Here is a 24,798-nt window from a genome sequence, read left to right as displayed (position 1 = left end):
ATAGCAAATTTAATCTCTACGGTCACTCAAAATTTGTACACTATGGAGAGGCTCTAATACATGCAAAATGAATTCAAGAGTTTAAGGGTGTGTTCCCTCCCCATCCCCAATTAGTTGCAGTGCTGGCAAAGGCCACTAGCAAATTATTTTGTCTTAACATAAAAACTGACTTAAGGAGCAATCCTAGGCATGTTTAGACAGAAAAAAGTCCTACAATTCCCAGCATTCCACAGCCAGCATGGCTGGCTAGAGAATGCTAGGAACTGTAAGACTTTTTTCTGTCTACACATGCCTAGGATTCTGCCTTTACTAGATCAGACAAACAATTTATCTAGCCCTGTGGCCTATTCTAGATGCTTTACTGGAAGTGGATCACCAAACTGTACTCAGATAACCAATTCATTTCAAGTGAGATGTAGGGTGCCTTCAGATGTTCAGTTTCATTCATTTATTAAAACAGACATGTGGGGAAGCTGTGGCCATCCAGATAGGCTGGACTATAACTTCCATCATCCCTGACCATGGACCAAGCTAGCTGGGGATGAGCAGAGTTGGAACTCAACAACTGGGCAGCCAAAAGTTCCCTACTCCTGTATTAATGGTCCTCAGGGAATCTTTAAAGCTCCTCACAGATTGTGTCTTTCAATCCCAGTCTAATGACCACAACAAACCTAAACAAATCAGTTACATCCAATGTCTACTACATTGAGTAGACCCATTAAAACGAATGGGACCTAAGTTAGTCTAACACTGCATACAACCTGTTGTATACAATCAATGCTTTCAGTCCAACTTTGAAAATTTTATTTTGGTGACTGGACAGTGAAAGAGAAACCCAAAATGTGTTGGACCTATCTAGAAGACTGATGGATTTAACTGCAAGACAGGGCTGGCCCCAGACATTTTGTTGTTTGAGGCAAAGGAAAAGATGGTGCACCCTCCCATTCTATGAAAAAAATCTGACTAGACTGGCAGTTTAGTCTTACTTCAACGTTGGCAATGGGATGGCATCCTTTACCACACTTGAAGGCAGCAAAACAGTTTACGGGGTGCAGGGCAGGTTGCATGGACTCCCAACACTTTGCTGCAGCTCCCTGCATCCCAAGAATCTGCTGCCTGAAGCAGCTGCCTTACCCTGCCTAATGGTAGGGCTGTGTCAGGAGCACCCTAGCTGCCTCTTGCAGTCCCCACCAATAGCCAACTCAGGACACAGACGACGAGGATTCTTTCCAAGACTTGATTACTTTATGACTCTTTCAGATACTAATCACTAGCGATATAGCAAGGAACAGCACTGGGGAAAGATAGCAGAGTAGCCTAAGCTCCAGGTAAGGCAGTTGGTCCCTGTTTGAAAGAAAACCACGGGAAGACCCTGATTTTATGGGCGAGGGAGAGATCCTCCCTCTTTCTCTTGGGTCCTCGGGACGCGACCGTTGTTTGAGCGCCAAACGAGCGGTACGCCTCCTTTCTGCGCCCTCCATCTGTCATCGCTCCCTGCGTCTGCACCGAGCGTCCAGCAAGCCCCCCTCCAGCGCTCTCTCACTGCCAGGGTCAGTATCTATCCCAGGAATGCTGGCAGGAGGAATCTCTGCTAGCTGCTGTGCTTGTGAGAGATGAGAGAGCTCCTCTCCCACGGATTGCTGTTCCTCCTCATAATCAGAACTGCTCTGGGGCTCTGTTGGCTCAGTTTCCACCCTGACAGGCTGGCCCTGCTGCAAAGTAATAGCTGCCCTTAATACATTTTTAAATTAATGGAAAAACTACAAAAATCGAGATGTTTGTACACCTGGGGAGGAAAAAACTGTACTGTAATACAATATTAGAAAAAAAATCTTCCAAGTAAGTTTGTCTACTTCCCTATCAACAGGACAATTTGGCCCCAAATTGTCTAACTAAACTACTTGAATTGGCTTCTGATACAAATTTGCACCATAAAAGCTGGTCACAGCCAGTACTTGCCAATTACATTCAGAAATATCGTAACCTTTTTAGGGATGTATTGCTCTCTTTGTCTCCTAGACTGATAAATGTCTTATAAGAAACCATGTAAGGACTATAAACTGACTTGTCTCCCTCCATACCCCGAATACGCCAGCAAAAACAGATTTCCCCTGAAGGCATGGGGAAGATTGGGTTTGGGGGTTGTACAGGAGTAAAGCATGGGAGGGCCTCATCTAAAACTCAGTAGCCTGGCCAAGCTGCAGCATGTCCAGGGAATCACTGGCATACATTGCCTAGAAGCACTATGATGGTGGGAAGGGGAATTTTACTGGCACCGCTTTGTACCCAGTTCTCCACATGCACAGGGTGCAAAACTGTGGCCCAATATATACGAGTAAGGTCAAGACTTTACTCATATATATTATTTATTATATTTCTATACTGCTCAGAGAGCTTCAGCTATTGGGCAGTATAGAAATGTAATAAATATGGCACTAGTCATACTAGTTTTCATATAGAAAGTTGTATGGCATTTAAGAGTCATCTTGATGTAGCATAGAAAATGTAATGTAACTTTCCAATTTGAAAAACTCTCAATTCCTCTGGATTAATCACAGTACAAAGTTGGTACCTTGTTCTGTGATTATCATTATTTGATATCTTGTCTGTTACACTGCTCCCATTCTTAAAACATTACTTAAAGTCATTCACTTCAAAAGCAACAGATTCCTGAAGTCACAAGGAAACATTCTGCATAATTTGTCAAGCTCAGAAGTCCTGTAATCAAGCCATGGGGGGGGGGGGGTAGACTTTCAAAAATTTATTGGAGGCTAAGATATTTAAATTCCTCTCCGCCCCCATCCCCAAATGGAACAATATGGTTAGAAGGAGGACACAATAGCACAGTGCTATTTTGTTAATGGGTGGGATCTAATTCCTGGCTGATAACATGTGGATACAATAGAAAAGATGATGAAAACTGCCTAGAATAGAACATACAATCACTTTATGAAAGGTAACATCTCATGGAAATGTCCTTACTGGGAAAAGATTGTGTGTTTACTACATAGAAAAATCTCTACATTATTATTTTCACATGCAATCTCTATTTTTTATTTTTAGAAAGCCCTTGTATATCAACTTACAGAAATCTGAGCCTTATCTGTTCCGTCTACTCCCCAGCTAAATCTTCATTTTAATGAAATAGTTTAAGATTTAAGCAATAAAACTCTGCAACAAGGCCAGTACCCACATCAAGCACAACTGCTCATCAAGGATGTATTCCCACATCAAAAGGGGGGGGGGGCAGGAGAACCACATTTGTCTAATTAACAGAAAAGAATGTACGAAACTATGCTGTGGGGAACTATTACCTACAGGGGGGTGACTCATATACAATATGAGTAAGCCATCTAATATCAAAATACCTTAATATTCTGCAGTGATGGCAAGCTGATATGCTTTCCAAACAATCAAAGGTTCTGCATGTTGTCTGCAGAAAGGACTACATTGGAGTTCTCCCTAAGGATATAACTGTTACTTGTTTCCCCATCTTTGAGGGGCTCACCTGTGCACATCCTCGCCATTAATTCTTCATAGCTTCTGTTATGGCATTTAGTATGTGAACTAACTGGGACCTCCTTCCTTAGGTCATAAATGGTATTCCATAAATTAGATGAGCTAATGGTATCTGCTGCGTTCACAATGATGTTTTATGAATAGAGCACTGCTGAAATCCATTACACTGTAGAGTAGAGTGGCAGAGACCACCTACTTGGAAATGGTCATTGGTAAGATTGAAGACAAAAGGAGAAGGGGAGAGCAGAGGATGAGATGGCTAGATAGCATCACCGATGCAATGAATATGAACTTGAGCACACTCCGGGAGAGAGCGGAGGACAGGAAGGCCCGGCGTGCTATGGTCCATGGGGTCACGAAGAGTCAGACACACTTAACGACTGAACAACAACAACAAGAGAGAAAGCCAAACAGCATTTTAAAATACCATATGCTAAGGTGTATGTGGAGGTGGGGTGGGAGACCTGTCTGTGTGCAGTAGTTAGGTAAGCTTTTCTAGGTCAGTATTAACTTCAACTCTGGACTCAGAATGACACACACGCAAAATATACACACTGCCAATGTTACAATATTTTTGAAAACAAAATGGAAATCCATGTCTATATGTAATATCTGCCTTTCACAAAAAGCATAAAGTCTATCTGTGCATTTTAAACAGGACAGACAAAACAGTCTGTACTACACATCTAATTGATATTATGTCAGATAACATTGCATTATGCTGCAACCTTTATACAATGTCGGGAACTGCAATTTGTTGAGTGCCAGAGAAGATCAGGGTGGAATGGTTTAGATCATAGCAATTTAAATCATAATTTGAATCAACATGAAGAGAGACTAATTTAAAATCATTGGGAAACTTGTCTTAAATAATTTTGAGATTCATATATTAACTGAAAATGTGTATTTTTCTATCTGGTTATTATAAACAAGGAAAATGTATTGGTTTGCCACTATGCAGCCTATATATAACTTATGAGCATAATGGAAAAAGGAAAACCCTCTGGCCGTACAACCACCTGATTTAGCACTGCTGAATTATGTCTGCTTAGAGAACAGAGGGGTGCATTCAACTATATGCATCCGCCAGCAGAGCAGACACTGGTGGTCGAACAGTTTCCTTCTCCCCCTACACCCTGCCTTCCGCATCTGCTACAGAGGGTTGGGGGTAAAGGAGAAAGGAGAGGAAGAGGAAGTCCTGTTAAGCAAGAGGAGGTCCTTTGACTGCTGCCCAGACAGATTCCCAGATCATACATACACTTATCTGAAAGTAAGCCCTACTGAACAAAATAGGACTATCTTCCAAGTAAACATGCACAGGATCAGGTTAGAAGAAATGTCTACAGATTTTCAGAAGCAAAGACGGGTAGTTAATGGAAAGAAATAACTTGTTTTTTAATTAATCCGTAAGCCATTCTAGGAGCATTTTCGGCTGAAAAGATTTTCAGATGCTTTAAATAAATAAAATAGTCTTTCTCAATGAAAAGGAAAGTATATGTCCTTGCTATTTGGTTGGTACAGTCATAAATATTCATAATGTGACAGCCGAACACATTGTAGTGCTCAGGTATTTGGAGAACATAAACTAGTTCAAGATTGCCCATAGGGGCACCATGGAGGAAGCTAATAATATACAGGATGGTATCTCCTGGATCCTGATGCTGCTAACCTGCTAATCCCACAATAATAAGTAGAAGAGGACAGTGTGTTATTTATAACCTTAACCTCAGAACGGAAGTAACATAGTTTTTCCAGTGGATTTTTTCCTACATACAGAAGTAGCCAACAACTCAAACTGTTTGATTAATGAATATAATTCACTTTTAACGAGATTAGAAGTACAGAATTGAATATGTTTGTCTGTATTATATGCACATTTCATTTTGAGTTACTTTTTAAAAGATAGCCTTCGTACAACATATTTATTTTTAATGTAAAAAAGATACACTGATTTACACTGAAGATAAGCCTAGCAAATTCCATCTCACACCTGGGCCACAGTTCTAGCTGAAGTCAGAACTGATCGTTTCTGTCCATCTACACTAAAATACTTGAAGTAAATTAAAACTCCATTTATAATTACTTCCAACTGCAATAATTACTTATGAAATTATGGTACAAGAATCAAGCCACATGACATCCATCACTCCTGTCAACTATGACCTTGCACATTGACTCAAAGTAGTAAGAAAGGAAAACATAGTGAAGGAACTAAAAAACTTACTCAGATAACTAGCACTTACTTCCATGTATTTTCCATACTTCTAATATAATACTCTATGTCTCTCACACTAGTTCACTACTTTTCATGAAATGAGCTATTTGTTTAACTAGTGAAGTCTCATCTGCATTCCACAGACACAACCCTGGTTCACTCACTCTGTGAGGATTTGGCCCTGACCAGTAGGTCTTGTTGCTTGTGAATCAACATTGGCTTCAAGCTCTTAATAAGCACAATGTAGAATTCAACACAGCTGTGAGAAGGTGGCTGCCATGAGAGCGTATCACTGTTCAACTTCTCAGATAATTATGAGCAAAAGGAGGGGTAAAATCGGAAAGGGTCCGTATGCCTTATCAACTTTCTTTTTTGGCCTTGAGCTGATTTCTAGAGTATTACCTATGAAACCTTCTATGGGAAACGAGCTTGCAGTGTCAGCCCAAGAGGGCAGAACAGAGACACCCTGGTTTGACGTATTGATTGTCTATAGGTCAAAGGCTGTGGTTGAGTTATTATTAATGAGCTTAGCAGCTACACCCATTTATAAGGTCTTGCACATGAGAAAGCTTTGCTACTGACGTCATCTTTCTTGGTCTAAAATTCTTCTTCGCCTGCAATGGTTTTCCTATTGGCTGAACATACTCTGCCTAATTTGTTTGTGCTTCTTGTAACCCAAAAGTCTACTCTGTCAACTAATGCTACACTCGGGCACTGGGATTCTGTTTGACTCCCTACAAGGGAACAATCACTCTTTGTTGCCCCCTGTGATACCTTCTGCCTGGACTTTGCCTCAATTGCTCTTCTCCCCTAGAACTCCCTGTTGAATTGTTAAACAGGCATTGTTAAAACCTATGGTGGAATATAACAGGTCTCAGAGACCATGGACTAATGTGTGCCAAGAACCAATTACCTGATGCTCTGATTGGATTCCTGCATTGAGCAGGGGGTTGGACTCAATGGTCTTATAGGCCCCTTCCAACCCTACTATTCTATGATTCTACCTATGTTTTGATAGCTCAGAATGCTTTCTGGTTTGAACTCTTAGTGACTTTTAAGATGGTTGTTTTGCCTTGATGCCTGTACACCAGATTTCCAATGCAGACTCTGTTGTTGATCTTAATCTCTGCCTGTGTGCACGTATTGCTAGCTGTGTTTACAAGTCTGTCTCCAGAACTAAGATCTGCAAAGGGTCCTTTTAGTAGAAGCTCTGAGGGGAAAACTTCCCTACTGCTTGGGAACTCCATCTCGTCTAGTCCCTTCCTGAATCCCTGGATCCAGTCTGACTTGGACCCATCCCACCCGAGATCCTAAAATATGGAACATCTCCCAACAGGCCGGAATTTTGCCTTGTCACAACTTATTTTTTGTAACCTTGAACTTGAGTCAGCTTGAAGCGACTGTGCATGGAAATCCTGCATTTTGGACCTCTTTAACCCCCAACATCTTTAGCTCACTGTTTCTCCCCTCCTAGCCTCTAGCTGTGCTCCTTCTCTATCCCTTTGCCTTGCTGTTTTGCCCTCCCTCCCAGCCTCTAGCATCACTATTTCTCTCCCTCTCCCCCTTTAGCTCACTTTTGACAAGCTAGGCCCCCATCGCAGCCATTATGTGACTAGCCACATCCTCCATGGGAGCCATTTTGTGGTGGTGCCCACAGCAGTTTGTCAAACTCTCAAATGTGCCCACAGGTCCAAAAAGGCTGGGGGGCTCTGAGCTAGGGACTGGACATAAGGGCTGCATCCAGGGTCCCCTAAATGGTCATCCAGAGCACAGCAGATGATCGGGGCAGTGGCAAATAGGCTCGTATCAGTACCTGCATGCCAGAGCCCACCAGGACTGACTCTGCTTGCCACAGCACTCTTTCTTATTTGTAAAAACATTTCAGAATTACAGGGCAGCTGACAGGGCATGAGCATGGTCACAGATTCTCACTTTATTATTTTTACTTTAAAATCTATATTCTTCTGTTTTACTACAAGATGGTGCTCATTCCAAGTAAATGTATTTAGCACTAGTGCAGCAAAAGAAAACTCCACTTTATTCCTGTAGTCATGATGGTGCTATGATTTAAGTGAGTTTAAAATGCAAAACTGTACATGCTCGGAGTATTATTTTTTTATATAAAAAAAATCGGGGTTGGCAAAAAAAGATATTTTTGCTTTTAACTATCAGGAATGTAGAAGCAGTTGTGAAGCATGGAATGGTGGGGTGGGGAGAAGAGAAATGTTAATTGTGTGCTTCACAACTAAAGTAATACACATGGCAGTCTAACCCACCACCGCCCCCCGTAAGACCACTAAATCCAGGGCCTAAAATTATGTCACTGTCTGGATTATACAAATAGACACCTCTACGCAATCTCTGCTAGGTCATGAACCCAGCATGAGGCCCACACACTCCAGCCGGCAATTGCTTAGAGGTCACTGTATGTCTTAGAGGTCACAGCAACCTTGGAACAATAAAAACCATTATTACCATAGTAACTGGTAACTTAGGTGACCAAGACCAAAACACTTATAGGAATTTAATATAGAAATTGCTTTCATACTAATACAAAGCTTTGGGTGGTATCCAACTACTTCCCTCCACTATCAGAGAAAGCATCCCCTAGCAGAACAGGGAGGGGGCAACTTCCCCCAATTCTCTCTCCCTCCCTGTACCCCTGTGCCTCCCCCCTAATCTGTTCTGGACCTCTCTGGAGCAGATTTGGGGAGGTGGTGTTGAAAATCACCCTCCTCCCCATTTCACTGATGGCTGTCTTCCAATAGTGGAGGGAGACTAATTGGATACCACCCTTTTGTTTACAGCACCTTTGACATTAAAAGCCTATTGATATATTTATAAAAGAACTACACAGTTGTTCCCTGTTTGAGGTCCCTGTACCAACTACCTTGTCTCCAGCTGGAGTCACTCTCTTGTGGGGGAGTGTATTTTCTTATTAATAGCCTGCAAAAATATTCTGTGCTGTGGAAATACAACTTTCCCCCATTTCGTACATCCATTGCCATTTGAAGTACAATATTTATGTGTTGTCGCCCACTTGTCGTATTGCCCAGTGTCCATGATACATATCCCACATGTTTTTGAGAACTTTCACTCCCTGCTGTACTACTCCAGCAGGAGTGCTCATGTAGCCTCTTACACAGAGGTGGGGGAATTTCAAATGCCTTCTCCCCACTGCAGCACTCTACTGACATTTTGTGTCTCCTCCTTTTCTCCTAATTCATCCTAGGCTATTTTGATCGCTGAAGCACTAAAGGAAAAAAGGAAGCTGTTCAAGCCTTCACAAGCTCAATGAGGTTTGTGAAGCTCAGCCTTACCAGCATTCTGGAAACAGGCAGTGTGACATTCCTAGGGCTCACACAAGGCCCTGGCTCCAAAGAGGCACTGGTGAAGCCAAAGTAACGAGGTGACTAGCAGCCTGACCTGTTCACTGGGTCCAGACTCCCCATAACCTTATCCCCTTAACTGCTGCCACTGCCTACTTAACAAACAGAAATGTGCAGTCGTACAATACAGAATAAAAATAATGTTTCTTCCCAATAATACTAACTCGGCTTAACTGACTATCCTTTCCATCAGCTATCTTCTCATTGTCCTTTCCCACTCTTCGCTAATTGTCCTTTCTCACCTGTCACTCACTCTGCCTCCGCACATCAATCCATCTCACTCTCCCGCTGTCCCTCTTCTTCAACTCATTCTGCTACAGACAGACTAAATAAGAAGGAAGAGGGAGCAGGGGCCGCACTTGAGGCGGCAGGCTGGCTTAAGGGAAGTACACCAGAAAGCTTAAGCATGTATGTTGGAGTTACTACTGAGAACCATTTACTCACCATCAGCACTGCAAGATGAGGAAGGACACATGGTAATCTACTGAATCCAGTAATCTACTGAAAAGCAATGCAACAGCTCAGCCACAGGTGAGGGAAGGGCCCGAGCTTCCTCTAACAAGGCTTTCGCCTCCACAATCTTGTATTTAGATACTTACTGGGCACCCCAACAGCTTGCTTTAGGGCTTTCAAAGGCTTGACTGTAAATCCTGGGTCAAAGAAAATGGACTTGGAGGCCAATGAAACTTGGCTTAAGAATACCACAGCTAAAAAAGAAATCTTTTGAAGATAATATTTAGATGGGTTTGTTTGTTTTATCTCATCTCTGAACATTTTCAGGGCAAGCTGTGAGATAAAATAGAATGTTTAAGTCCAAGTCTGAAAGGACTCTTTATTAATTACTTCTATATATTGTAGAGGGAGTTGTTTTAATAATTGCTAAAAAAAAAAAAAAGTTAAAATACGATAATTATACTTTAAAATGAAACATTCTACGCTTGTCCAGACATAAGAGTATGCAATTACCACATAAAGTAGGAAAGGGTTTATGACACCCCCAAAGGATTTTAGGCTTGTCTGTTTAAAACTAGACAAAAGTTTTTTTGTTAAGAATCTAGTCATCATAAAAATAGAGAAAACCAAAGTTACATTCCATCAAACACAGATTTTAAATGAATCTTTTGAACTATACATTGCAGATAAATTATACCATAACTCATTTTAATTGCTAACATTACTTCTCTTTTGAAGAGACCACAAGAAAGAAACAGCTGCAGTTGATTAAAAAAACTCACTAGCCTATGGCCTGAATTTTAAGCCACTGGAATTCTCTTAAATATATCCATAAGAGTTTTTCGTTTGGTAATAAGAGTCAAAAGACAGCTAAAGTATTTGTCAGTAAAGGAATTTTGAATTTCTAGTTTTATTACATTAGACACACATTTAAAGTAGTATTTTGGCCCTAAAAGAACTCTAAGTGAGCAATCCTGTGGTCCCTGGGAGAGCATCCCAGGAACCATAGGACTGCTTGGAAAAGAGACAGCGCTCTGACCATGGAAGGGGGAGTTGGAAATCCAACCCCCTCCCCTGCTCCCTCACAGCTGGTGCAGAGAGAACTGTGCCGGCTGCCTCTCCAGGGCTGGAAAAGTGACCTTGGAGGAGGAGGGAAAGGGGAGTGGAAAAGGGAGGAGATTGGGGAGAGGGCAGCCCGACTAGTGAAAATAGCTAAAGACAGAGGACAGGGAGGCAAAGATTGCCTCTGCCACTCCTCCCACCCCACTGGCTTCAGTCCGGCAGGGCACAGGAATGCTGGAAGCTTCCGAGTTCAGATGCTTCCAAGCACCAAGGGTGTAATTGACAGGATTGCACCCTAAAAGACTAGTGAGGCAGGACTTACCTAGCTGAGCCCTCTTCAGCTGTACTTGAACTATCAGGGATGGGGGACACGTGGCCCTCCAAATGTTGCTGGACTACAACTCCCATCATCTCTCACCATGGCTATGCTGGCTAGTGCTGATGGTACATGCACTCCACTGAAATATTGAGGGCCACATGTTCTCCACCGTTCTTTATGCTTGATAATTTTATCTTTAATAATGCTTTCCTCTAATTTATCCGGAACTGAAGTTAAGCAACTAGTCCACTTTTCAGTCCTCTTGTTTTGGAGCCTGACCTTAGGGATGCTATACATTTTTGTCAGAACATCAACAATTTCACATTTTAGTTTTTTAAGAACTTTCTCATCTGGACCCACTGATTTGTGTGTTTTCAATTTGTCACTGAGGTCTATAGTGCATATGGGCAGCCCTCAGAGGCCAACTGTGTGGCCTGCTGTGGGTGCCCAAACTGTCAGATGCCACCCTCCCCAAATTCCTCCCATCCCCTGTTGCTATCACGCTTGTGCTGGGGAAGAAGGTATGTGGAGATGACTCTCTTCATGTGCCCTCTTTCCCAGCACAATCATGCTCCTGGGCTGTCAGGAGCACAACTGAAATTGCACCCCCCACGCTCAACTGATTAGTATGGGTGGGAAGCATGATTTCAGCATGCAGGGTGGGGAAATTTAAATCTCCCTATTTCTTCATGCTGACGGGGAACAGTATGTGGGAGGGGGACGAGTACATGCAGTTTGCATGAGTGGGTGCACATGTTGAGTGGGTGCATGCACATGGTGTCCAACCCTTCAACCCTCATCCCATGCAGCCTTCATGGACAATACGGTTGCCTATCCCTGGTCTAGAACATCATCTCTTATCTCCACTATTTGCCTCAGTTTCTCACACTCCATTCCTGAAAATGTCAGCTCAGGCATGGGTACCTGCCCTACATCTTCTGCAGCAAAGACAGATACAAAGAATTCATTCAGCTTCTCCGCAATCCCCTTATTCTCCTTTAGCATTCCTTTAACTCTTGTCATCCAACACTCCAACTGCCTCCCTAGATGGTTTCCTGCAACTTATGTTTTTAAATAATTTATTGTTGATCTTCACCAACCTGGTGCCTTCCAGATGCTTTGGACTTCAACCCCCATCGTCTCCAGCCAGCATGAGCAATGGTCAGCAATGCTGTGAGTTGTAGTCCAAGACATGTGGAGGGCAGCAAGTTGGGGAACACTGCTTTATTGTTTGCTTGCATTTCTTTTGTACAAGCTTGTGCTCCTTTTTGTGTTCCTTATTTGGACAAGATTTCTATTTTCTGAAGGAAGCCTTTTCCCCTCTCTAATAGTTTCCTTGACACTACTTCTTAAACGTGTTGGGGACTGTATTGCCCCTGCAGTATGAGCTCTGAACTCATAATTTAGAGGTGCCAAGATAGTGATAAATCAAATCCAGGTTTACTGGTAAAGGAGTAATTTATTGAGTAACTTATAGCACACAGGCGTACCCAATAGTTCGATCAGACAGCTTCTCTGAACCCAGAGCCATGGGGTACAATGGGTCTTATACCATACATGTTAGCAATGAGGCAGCATAACAACGGCAAGCACCCCCTAGCGATCATTCCCAGCATAGACTAACAGCACTTGGTTCTCAGCACAGCCACCTGTAGCTTTAAGGTAAACAACCTTTGCTTCTCAGGCACAGCAGTGATAAGACACTCTCCTCATTAGCAAGGAATGTGCTTGGAGCTGCTTCTCACCCTTTTGACTCATCTGGCTCCATCAAGAGGCCTGTTAAGGGAAACAGCAGCCCTCTGACTAAAGCCAGAGAGCATTATGGATCCAAACCACTCTAAAACTACTAATAGCCTTTGTTCAGGCCTGGGGCCTTACAGGGACTTTTTTTGATTTGGTGATACTTTTCCTGACCTGCAGCATACATTTTAGCTGAGCTTCTATTATTATGGTTTTGAATAACCCCCAAGCATTCTAGAGATATTTGACCCTCTTAACTTTCCCTTTCAATTTACTTGTTACCATTCCTCTCATTTTAGAGAAGTTTCCTCTTTTGAAGTCAAATGTGACTGTGTTGGACTTCTTATTCACTTACATATAAAAGCATATCTACGCAGAATAAGTCCAACTGCATTCAATTGGGACTTACTGCCGAATAGACGGAGGCTGAAGGGTGCAATCCTATGCATGTTTAGACAGAAATGCCCTACAATTCCCAGCGTACCTCAGCCAGCTATGGTTGGCAGGAGAATGCTGGGAGTTGTAGGACTTTTTTCTGTCTAAACATTCATAGGATTGCACCCTAAGGCTATCAATGGCTAGTAGCCATGATAGCTACATATTACTTCCAGGATCAGAAGAAGCATGCCACTGTAGAAAACAGACCTTCGGCGTGATCCAGCAGGGCTCTTCTTCTGTTTGTCATTCCACGGCTTGGCCAAACTGGATTAAAGAGTGTGCAGGTGGGGGTGGGGGGTGGATAGGAGAAAAGATTTTCTAGGCATTGTTCACATGCCAAAACGTATGTCCCAGTAATTAACTTGGTTAAAAGGTATGATACATAACATGCATGCTTATGACTGATAAAAGTCACATACAGGGCAAATCTCTGGAATAAGGTTTGGAGGTCACACATCTTTGCAGGAGTTAAGCACCTGCTGCTACCTTTCTCACATTGTTTTTACGCAGCTAAGGTAAGGTATAATAAGAATGTCTGCATGTTGTATAGCATACATCTAACTAGATGTTTTAAAAGGGAATGCAAACAGCAGACACCTAAAAGCAAAGCTAGCTTGCCACATGTACTACATGTAAACAGGCTATCATGCTACGGGAGTCTGCAAAAATATTGACCAAAGGATCAAGTGAGGCTGAAGCACACTGAACCCGTTAACTGCCAAAATCTCTTTCCTATCAAAACATGTTGATGTACTCACTGAACACAGATCATAGCAATCGGTGTCAACTCCAGATTTTGGAGGGCCTTTAGGCAAGACACCCCAGTGGCCCCCTCCCCCAGTGAATCTACCTTCTCACTGCCACTGTCACCAGCTGCTATTGTTCCTCATCACTGCTACCACCTGCTTGCTTGAGAGGCAGAGAATCAGTGAGCAAGTCAGGAATGGAATCTACTGCTCCTTCTTCTCACCACCACCATCATCTGGGCCGCAGCAAGAGGAAGGGGAGCAATCAGGTGGCAATGGTGAAGAGGAGGATCAACTCCGGGGGTTCTCGTCAGTGTGCCCCTGCTGGTGTGTGAGCCTTTGGCAGGTGCCCAACCATGTCTACTCTTGGCTGGCTGGCCCCGAGTTATGTCCCGAGTCTTCACATCCCTGTTCATATTCATGCCAATCTCTTGGAGGGGCACAGAGACTCACAACACAGTGGTCCCAATCCAAGGGTGTTTCACTTTTATAGGGATGATTTGGAAAGCTATTTTGGCAACCTTTCTAATGTATGCTACAGTTTGCTGATTTTGCACAGATGCCCTTAGGGTGCAAGGTGCTTTACAACCTTATCTCATTCAGATTCACAACAGTACTTGAATCATCTTAGTCTTGGCCATTAGCATTCCCACTATATATAAAGGAAACTGAGATTTAGAAACGGACTCAGCCAGAAAGTTTTCAGCTGAGCAGGATTTTAAATGTGAGATTCAGTACTATAATACTGAGACAACCATACTGGCTCTAAACCACTAACACATTTTTAGTAAGTGACAAATAACTGCTTTCCTTTCTCTCCTCCATAATGCAGAACAGTGATGATTACTGCAGAAAATAACACTCAAAGATGCTATTTTGAAAACTGAATTGCCATATGATACACATTTGCCAACCACATACACATCTGTGTTTGACTAAGGCTACATAATAATCCTGGGTGACCTTTCAGTATTACAGACTACCCGTTAGATTACCAGTTTGCTTGCTGAGTAATTTTTAATTGTACCTTTTATCCTGCACATACTTTTGCCTCCTTAATAAGCAATTGTATAGCTGTGAATGAAAACAGCACAAACAAGGAATCCCAAATAGGGAAATTCCCATGATTCAGCAGCCCAGTAAATAAGAAACTATCAGGTACTGACAAACCTAACACTGGCATTATAAAAGGAAAAATATCATTAGCTGGTGACTACTTTGACTGCATGGGTTTCCAGTGTAATCATCATACAAATCAAACACGTTTGTGAGTCACACAAAGGTATGCAACGAAAGATCCCCAATAAATATTTTGAAACAGGATCACTTAAGCAACTAGAAAAAGAACAAGTCAACATACCACTAAAATGGTTTACAGTATTATTAAAAAGCTTGCTTAAAATTCTTGGCCTGGTTTAATGCAAAAACACGTGGAAACCAAAATAACAGTACCCAAAGACTGTGAATAAACACTAGTACTGTTGTATTTGGTAATCTAGGACCCCACCTACATGAGCTTTTAACTCCCTCAGTCCCTTGGGACAGATGACACACTTGCTACTTTGCAGCCATCCGTGGTTTACTCCCGGAAAATGTGGATTTCCAAGGAGGCGTTTTGCTGCCATGTTTTTCATTTGCTGAAGGTTTCCTGCAATTGTGAGCTGTCTGTCCCTTCCCCAAACCAACTTCGCATTTTGCAGTGGGTGTGTTGTAAGTGTGCATAGTGCTTTCGTCACTCTGTGATGCCCCTTTACTCCTCCCATCCCTTCACAGCTGCGCAGTTACAGAGGCACAGAGAGGGGTTCTCATTTATTTAATCACACTTTCACACATTTTTGCAGTTTCATATCTTCGCAATGGTTGTTTTGGACTCAATGCCCAAGGGCCAGGGTGTCTTGAAGGAGGACCAGGTTTGCTCTGGCCACCATTTTGGAGCAATGGGTAGGCACGTACCGCTCATGCGAACCATTGTGAAAGTTTCAGGCTGGGGAACTGACAAACAGATTGCGTGGAAATGAAGGGACACAGAGCACTCATTTTTTACCTAAAGAGGCATGGAAAGACACAACAGAACTGATAAAATACAAAACAGCCACTGCAGTGTCACACTCTCACGCTCACGGGACTGCACAGCTGCGCATTTAAGTATAACGGCAAAAAAAAGGGCACGGCAGAGTACGTTAGGGAAGTGTGCAGTAAATCGTGAGTGTACTGCAGCAGAAGATAATTTGAAGCTGCAATGCTGAGCAGTTGTGATGGGGTGGGGGGGTGAAAGTGGTACCATGTAAGATGGGGCCTGGTTCTCTTGCATGGAGATTAGTGTTTTAACCCTTTCAAAGTTTCTGGATTTTGCTTTAAACAGTACAGAAAGCTTATGAGCAGTTTCCACATGACTTTACAACTCAGTCCTATGTACACAGAGCTGGACAGGCCTTACTTCTAAGTAACTGTTCATAGGACTGTAGCCTTGATCTGTGAAAAGGCTTTAGTAGTCTTCCCAGAGGTATTTTTGACAGTTCAGTTTGTTCTCCACACATCATCTAATATCTTTTGAACACCCTGAACATTTTGTCTTTGTGTCTATTACCAGTAGTTCAGCTATACTGCCAATACTGTACAAAGGTGGAACCTTCTTTACCATGATTCAGTGACAATAATCCAAACAGAAACAGGTTTTATTCCTGCTTATCCTCCATCAGGAGTGCAAAGGCACTGAAACAGCAATTAAAAAAACAAAGGTTTCAAAGACAGGAATTGAGTCACACATCTTTATTATGTAAATTAAGGAAGGAACCCAGACAGATAAGTGCTGCATCCCTTACCTTTGATTATTTATAGAATACAAGAAAAGGTAGAATTTTTTTATTTCATTTGCATTCAGCTAGTATTTTATGTCTTTAATTAATGGGTTGTATCCAGTGTTAGTCCTATTTAGATTAGACCTATTGAAAAGAATGGGACTTAAATTAGACTAACATTGGATACAAGCCACTGGATAAAACCTAATGTTTAAATATGTTGGCTAGGGGGAAAAGTCTTATTTGATTTCTAGGTACCTGGTCTTCACTTGTGAAAACAATATGCTACATTCACAGCTACCTAAAGTAGAAGAAACATTCTAATGTGATGGAAGGAAACTGAACTAAATATTTCTAATGCTAATTTTTATTTAAAAAAAACCAAGAGGGAAGAGGAAAGGAAGAATAAAGCATTTCACAGCTTGAAGTTTGGAAGAGAATATGCTGAATTACACACCATGAAAAATCTTACCTGAGTCTGTTTCATTGCCCGTTCCACTCGACGAATACTTCCTCTCTCAAGCTTCGTCCGGAGAAGCAAAGCAGAAGTTTGAATTGCCCAGAACTTTGGTTGTGAGAGCAGATACTGAGAAAAGGCAAAGAAAAAGGATGAAGTTGTTTATTTTTAGAGTATGGAAGATGAGACATTTTGCTGTGTACTACCTCAATACATTAGAGTTATAGTAAGCAGCTATAGTTAATCTGGAAATCCAAGATGACCTTAGGTATGTAACTGGTGAAGTTTAAGAAGTGCACCAATATAACAAAGACAGCTTTAATTCATAGTAATATTGCACTTGTGTACTGGAGATTATTCATTGTGTATTAAGCCAATACATTTATCTCAAAATAAAATTGCATGTGTGGGGGTGGGCTTATTCATTTGCATAATTCATTCATGCAAATGAATTATGGGCTTCTATGGAAAAAAAAAACCACAATTTTTCCATTTTAGCTAATTCGGGCTCACCAAATAACTGATGTTAAAAATAGAGAGAGTGCCATATTCCCATTGCTGCTGAAGGAACCCATCACATGCTAAGATGTTTGTCTCAAAATCACAATGGCTTGGATCCAACAGTGCCCCTCCTCCTGATTTCTGCTGATGCACCTTCCCACTCTGTCTGAGGTCCCCACTGTGCCATATCCCACACTACTTCAGAGGCTGCACTGGAGGGGGCAGGCAAGTCCCATTGCACAAGTGAGGTTCTGCTTCTTGGATTCAACTCAATCTTTGGAGAAGCACTTCAGTGCCTGGCTCTAAAAAGCAACCATTGATAAAAATTTAAAATATTTATATACCGCTTCACATCAGAAGATTTCGGAGCGGTGAGCAACAAGGTAAAAGAATAAAACACCAGGTTAAAAGAGTTAAGACATTTTTTAAAAAGACAAATCCCAATATGGTGGAATTTAGTAATAAATTATAAGGCTATCAAATAATCCTGCAAATAATGCATCACTGCATTAATATAATGACTGTGTGATTGTCCCAGATCTAATATTTAATAGATTGCTGTTACCTAGAACAGCAATAGATGCCTTTTACACACTTGTCAGTTTTATCCTGCTACTTTTACAGTTAACAGTCAGTTTTCAGGGTTATTGAGCATGAGGTTTTACTGCCTTGCCTCCAGGATCTTGATGGGCTGGATAGGAAGGCCTTGAACAATTATTTCAGCCAGGAAATGTTTCAAAAAGGGAAAATATCTGGTCAGGCTTCTAAATTAGTTACTGTATCTAATGATCTTTGCTAGACATGACAGGAGGAAGGGGGAGGGCAGCAGCAAAATGGATTAACCTCAGTAATGGAATGACACCACGGGTGAATGTATAAAGGCAGAAGCACAGGCATGCCTACTAAAAGCCAACTGAAGATGAAGAATGGATTATGAATTATTGTGTTTAAGGAGGAAATCATCTCCACAGTCAGCAACAAGCACCTGTATTGTGAAAGGAATCTCTTGGCCAAAACCATCAATCAGGAGAGAAGATAATCCTACAATCATCAGCTTGCTCTGCTGCTCAACTGCTGCTAGGAAGGTTGTCCTGTTCTTAAACCCATTACCTCTCAGTAATCATCTAAATGCAACCTTTTAACTACTGGAAAAATTCCGTTCCTATTTTTCATCCTGCAGTCTCTTTTCTTGCGTATTTATTTCTCTTTTCTTAACCCTCCAAGCTTTTTGCCAACATCCATTTTAGAATATGGCAATACTTCTAAAGGAACTAGTTTCAATCTATCCAGTTTTCTAGTTTAGATTAGACAATTTTATTTTCCCCGTTTCATAACATAACACTGCATGCAAGAGCTTTTGGAATAGATTAATAAGAAATATGAGGATTTCATACTTCAACTAACTATAGATTTTGTACATTCCAGAGAAATGAGTGATTGCTCTACAGAGATTTACATCTACTGAGTTCCTCTTGTGGATACATAATAATGTATTTTTAAATACAGGCCTGGAAACAAAATGAACTAACATCTGAGTAGGAGACGAAAACAAATATTAAATATTGTAATGTGTATTGCATTTCTGAAATGCAATAAGGAAACCTAGCCAAGAGGGGCAATAGCTCAGTGTGATATACCACATGATTCGCATGCAGAAGGCCCCTGGTTCGATCCCCAGCATCTCCAGGTAGGGCTAGGGAAGAATCCTGCTTGAAATCCTGGAGAGCCGCTGCCCGTCAGTGTCGACAATACTGGCTAGATGGACCCAGGGTCTGATTCAGTATATGGCAGCTTCCTATGTATATATTAGGACCAATGCTTTTTAACTTGTCCATAAATTATCTGAAATTAGGAGTGAGCAGTGAAATAGCCAAGTTTGCTGATGACACCAAATTATGTAGAGTGGTTAAAACAAAAACGGAATGTGAAGAGCTCCAAAAGGATCTCTCCAAACTAGGAGAATGGACATCAAAATGGCAAATGTGATTCAATGTAAGCAAGTGTAAAGTGATGCAGGTTGGGGCAAACCATCCCAACTTCACCTATACACCAACAGGGCCTGAGCTAGCGGTGACTAACCAAGGAGGAGATCTTGGGGTGGGGTGGGGGGGTGGACAGCTTGATGAAAATGTTGACCCAGTGTGCAGCTGCTGTGAAAGAGGCAAATTCCATTTTAGGCATTATTAGGAAAGACATTGAAAATAATACTGCCAATATCATACTGCTTTATACAAATCTATTGTGCAACTATACTTCAACTACTGTATATATCATACCTAAAAGGGGATATTGTTGAGCTGGAAAAAAGTGCAGGAAAGGGAAACTAAAATAACCAAGGGGCTGGAGCAACTCCCTTGTGAGGAAAGGTTTGCTATTGTTTAGTTTAGAAAAAGGTGAGTAAGGAGAGATGTGACAGAGGTGTACAAAGTTATGCATGGTGTGGAGAAAGTGATAGGGAGACCTTTTTTCCCTCTCTCATAACACCAGAACCCAGGCCATCCCATGAAGCCGATTGGTGGGTGTCAGAGTTGTCCTTATTACCTGGACCCCCTGAGCAACTCCTTAAGGATCTCTTGACTCATTAAAAGTCCCACCTTCCTTCTTTTCCCTTTCCCTTTCCTATAACATGGGGTTCAGGCTGTAGACATGGGGTGATTGAAACTCTAAACACAGGGTTTAACCACAAGAGTTTACTGGTAAATTCAAGTAAGTAAATCACAACTACAAGTATTTGCACAATAGAGCTGGGTGATACAAAAGGCCTTAAAAGAAAATACAAGTTGCAAAACTCAAGTTCCTCTACCCTAGCTGTCTTAGACTTCTCCAGGCTGTTTCTTCCTGCTCCCTCTTCAGGCTCTGGTCTCCTGACTCTGATTCCTACTGGCTCTCATGCTCTCTTTTTATACCCTCCTCCCTCAAAAACAAAAATACTGCTTCAGACCTGAAGAAATGAAACTTAACTGGGGAAATGAAAATGAAACTACTCCTCTCAGGGATACCGTCTTCCAACAAAAAACTCCAGGCCTCTTAAGCCTGACTTTTATTCCTTTTGTCTCTGTAGGCCATAGACCTTCACAGTGGGAGTTTCAGGAAAGATAAAAGGAAGTATTTCTTCACACATAGTGCATAGTTAATCCTGCGTTCCCACAGTTCAGAGGGCCCCACCTGGCTGTCAACCAAAAGATTAGGCGGCAGCTGGACTTCAACCTCGCTGCATGGTTATTCTCACCAACCTCCTGCTCCTATTACCTTGGCACCTTACAACACCTTCCCCCTCCCCCTCAGAATCACTTCCCATGTCTTCTTGGGGCACATCTACAGAGGTGTTGGGCCCAATGCCTACACCTTGGTCTGATCCAGCATGCCACTTCTTATGTTCTTATACATTATTTTAAAGAGATGGACTCAGATAAGGAACTGAGCCATCTAGTCCCACTATGTCATATAACAGGACAGAAGTCCTGAAGTGGTCCGAGAGCTCCAGTCAGGTGGTTGATGGAAAGGTTGCAAAACAGTTGAGAGTATCTGTACTTGGCCCTGTGCTTATTTTTTTCTGACAATGGAGATCAAGGTCATTTTTACCAAGGCCAAATTACTGAACAGACTAATAAGGTGCTGGCCTAGGACCCATGATTCTCATAATATGGCAGTGGCACTGTGTACTACAATTCCTCCTAAAAATTAATGAGTGAAAGGGCCTTCTCTGCAGCCTGGCCTAGGGCTTCTGATTTTTGTAATACAGCACAGATTTTGATGGGGATGGTGACACTTGTTTAAAAAAAAATCACCCATTTCTTTAGAAAGGCAAGACTATGTTTATTTAAATATGAGCTATGCATGCACTTTGATTTGGAGAACAAAAAAAAGTTTAAGTGGTCCACTATGTCCCCCAGTGATTCTCAAACGGTCTTCACGGATTTTTGTACAAAAGCAGCCTGCACCTATTCATCTAAAAATTGCTAGGTTTGATCCGTAAGAAGGGACAATGATCACTGCAAATTTTCATCCAATTCTGCCAAGAAATAAAAAGTTATTGGTAGTTCTCTTAAACAAAAAAACTAAATTTAAAGATGTGTGGCTCAAAAACCACTCCCCCTATTGTTTAGACATTTGGCAGGCATAATCCCCTCCGGGGTGGCTACTATGTATGTACTTCAAATTCCACCCACTTGTGACAAACACAAAAGGAGTTATAGCCATTTTTTGTTTTCCCACCATAGTCAATGGGAGATACGAAGACTTGGATTTCCAAATCTCAACAGGTTTGGTGCCCAAGTCAAAGCAGACAGACTGTGAATCAATCTGAGCAGTATTGGGCCATTTTCTAAAGCACCAAATTGGGATCTGAGCTGAATCTTGTGGTTGGTGCATACCTCTAATTTAGACAGGCAGAGACCCAAATATTTTCCCAACTTTCTCATGAAAATTGACAAAGGAGGTGATCTCAGAGTTTCTCTAGCGACCTTAACCCAACACAGAACAATTATAGTGAGTCCTCTAACATTTAATCTAAATTTATCTAGAGGTGAAGTGAGGACCACTTTAAGACCACATCTTGAAAAATTCATTCCAATACATGTGAACAATCAGATGCAGATAGAAATCACAATGACACCAATCCTACCAACCTTCACTGAATGAATTAATAATTGCAAGTCTTCAAGCATTTGTCCAGCAAGAGACCTCTAACCTTTGTTTCTGGCTTTTAGTGAGGTCTCTGAGAATATATGCCTGGAAGTAGGGATAGATGATTTTCTCATCTCCATATATTTACAGCTGAGAATCATTCACTGTAGTCTTATGAGCACACATGTACCAATGCATTTCATTTGGATAATACCACACATTCAGAATGGGGCATTGCCCATTTCTAATGACTAACACTGTTCAATTCAGCATGCAACTAGATTTTTATTTCTGTCTATAAAACTAATCCTAGGATTGCCCAATTACGAGCAGCTTTTCAGTAAGACAGGTGTTTGCAGATCACCTGCAGAGAGAGGCTTAAAGCTTTTAACCACAATTGCTAAAACCCTTTTTACTCCATGTTAAAAAGCACACATAAAGCCAAGACTCCAGCACGATCTGTATAAAGGGATCAGCTTAATTAGAAACAGTATTTTTACATTTTGCTTTGTCTAATCTTGTAGCCACTGTGCCAGACTTCCAACATTACATCATTAAAAATAAATCATAAGAATTGCCTTGCTGGATTAGTCCAAACAGCCTTCTAGCCCAGCACTTTGCTCAAATAAGTGCAAGATATACTAAATAAGTACAAGATATACTAAAAAAAAATATCTGCTCAATATCTCAATATATAAAAAAATATATCTGCTCAAATAAGTACAAGATATACTAAAAAAAAGTATATATGACATACGTACACACATTCACATATATACTGAACATTTTTCAGATTAAAGTCCCACTTAAAAATGTGAATTTTTCAACAAGCAGCCTCATTTTTGTTGTGAATTATCTAAATAAGACGTGTTTTACACCAATATGATTTTTAGAAAAGGGACAATTCTTCAGAGTACTTTCCTGTCTAGATGCACACAGAAGTGCACTGTATGACTGAAAATGCACACGTTTTGTACTCCTACAGAAGGGGTTGAACTGGGGGGGGGGGAGCAGAGGGTTTGGCTGCCTTACCTTTTGCAATGGCTCCCGTTAGCTATCATTTTTAGAAAGCTACAAAGGAGCCATAATTTGGCTAAACCTGGGGGGAGTCGAGGTGTGCAGACTATATTACTGGATATATATAGGGAAAGGTCATCAGCTAGTTATCTTTGTCCCAAGTTGCTTACGGCTTTGTATGTCATCAACAAAACCTTGAACATAGCTCAGTAGCTAATAGGCAGCCAGTACAGTTCTTTTAACACAGTTGTAATATATGGATACCTAGGTGCTCCACTGAGCATCCTGGCTGCTGCATTCTGCACTAGCTGCAGCATCCAAACAAGGTGCAAGGCCAGCCCCACAACAGAGTGCATCACAGTAGTCTCATACTGGACCCATAAGAACGCTGCAGTAACATAGTTGAGACAATGCACCACAGCTGCCATCCTTTTGACTGCTTTTGCCTCAAAGTGGAAACCAAAATGTAGCCGGATACAGCAGAAATCTCTAGTACCTGTTTATTTGCATGCAAATCCTCACACTTCTGCAGATGAAAAAGCTGTGCTGAATTGAGGCTAATTGCTGGAATCCAAAGACCTACTCTGTGACCTGGTTTGCATGATGAAACCACCCAGTTTGTTAGCTAGCAAGCATGCTAGCTCCCAACTGCTCACTTCCGGTGTGCTAAACAACTCTGTCCTTGGGTTGTTCTCTGTGATGGAGAAACAACTCAGAGTAATAACCCAAGAACAAACCATGGGTTTTAACTTTGGGGTGTTTCTCCCCTCCAAGAACCCAGAGCCCCAGGTTCGGACATCACAGAGAACAACCCAGGGACAGAGCACCCCTGGGCTGTTTAGCATACTGGAAATGTGCCCTGGTTTTTCGGAAATAGCTATTTTGCTATTTTGGACTTGCTGGGAAGACTATTGAAAAAATGCTAATCCACCTCTCTTAAAACAATATAAGATGTCTTATTATGGAATCCAAATACCAAATGTTAATGATGAATAATTAAGAATTTAAAAATGTAAATAAGTTAAAAGTACTAATTGTATTAAAGGGAAGAGAGAGGAGAGACACAAGCAGGTTCACAATGAGTTCTGGGTAACTGGCATAAAAAATAATGGTCAAGTTGACCTGCATGTTATCCAAAAAAATAAAACGCTGAATTACAGCCCTACTGTCACTTGGGCCAAAAAGTTATTTGCGTAATGAACAGGTGTAAGATTGTATTACCCCAGGTCAAAAGTGTACTTAAAGTTCTTGCTTATCAATTAATGAGAAAAAAATATTGTGAAAGCTATACACATCAAAAAGCTTGATAAAAAGATGTCTAGAAGACATCACGTACTTAGGTTTAACTAGCACATTTTGAAAACGGAGTTATCTTCTTGAAAGTACAATTCAAAATTGATCTTACCTAGCCTGAAAAGTGTATGTATAAGCTCTGTATGTTCTAATTTTTTTAGGTATGTTTAACAATGAAATAATTAAGACTGTGAGACCTAATTTATAGGACAGTAGATAATAATA

The 24,798-nt window shown here is 41.4% G+C and overlaps 1 protein-coding gene across 9 annotated transcripts in view; it reads right to left on the bottom strand.

Annotated features, from left to right (window-relative positions):
- TTC27 (tetratricopeptide repeat domain 27) overlaps positions 1 to 24,798 on the bottom strand; it is a 150,909-nt gene that overhangs the window by 79,175 nt on the left and 46,936 nt on the right. For all 9 annotated transcript variants that reach the window (XR_014786841.1, XR_014786842.1, XM_084828391.1 and 6 more), the window contains exon 10: positions 17,152 to 17,265. Coding sequence is in view for 7 of the 9 variants with exons in the window: in XM_084828391.1 (XP_084684517.1) it covers positions 17,152 to 17,265 (114 nt within the window). In the remaining 2 variants the exon portion in view is untranslated. The remainder of the gene's footprint in view (positions 1 to 17,151; positions 17,266 to 24,798) is intronic.

Source organism: Heloderma suspectum, chromosome 1 (genome assembly GCF_057233095.1).
Source record: "Heloderma suspectum isolate Gila_16-S chromosome 1, 16-S_ref, whole genome shotgun sequence".
Taxonomy (NCBI): domain Eukaryota; kingdom Metazoa; phylum Chordata; class Lepidosauria; order Squamata; family Helodermatidae; genus Heloderma; species Heloderma suspectum.
The sequence above is the reverse complement of the archived record's forward strand: the minus strand, read 5'-3'. Positions and strand labels throughout refer to the sequence as shown.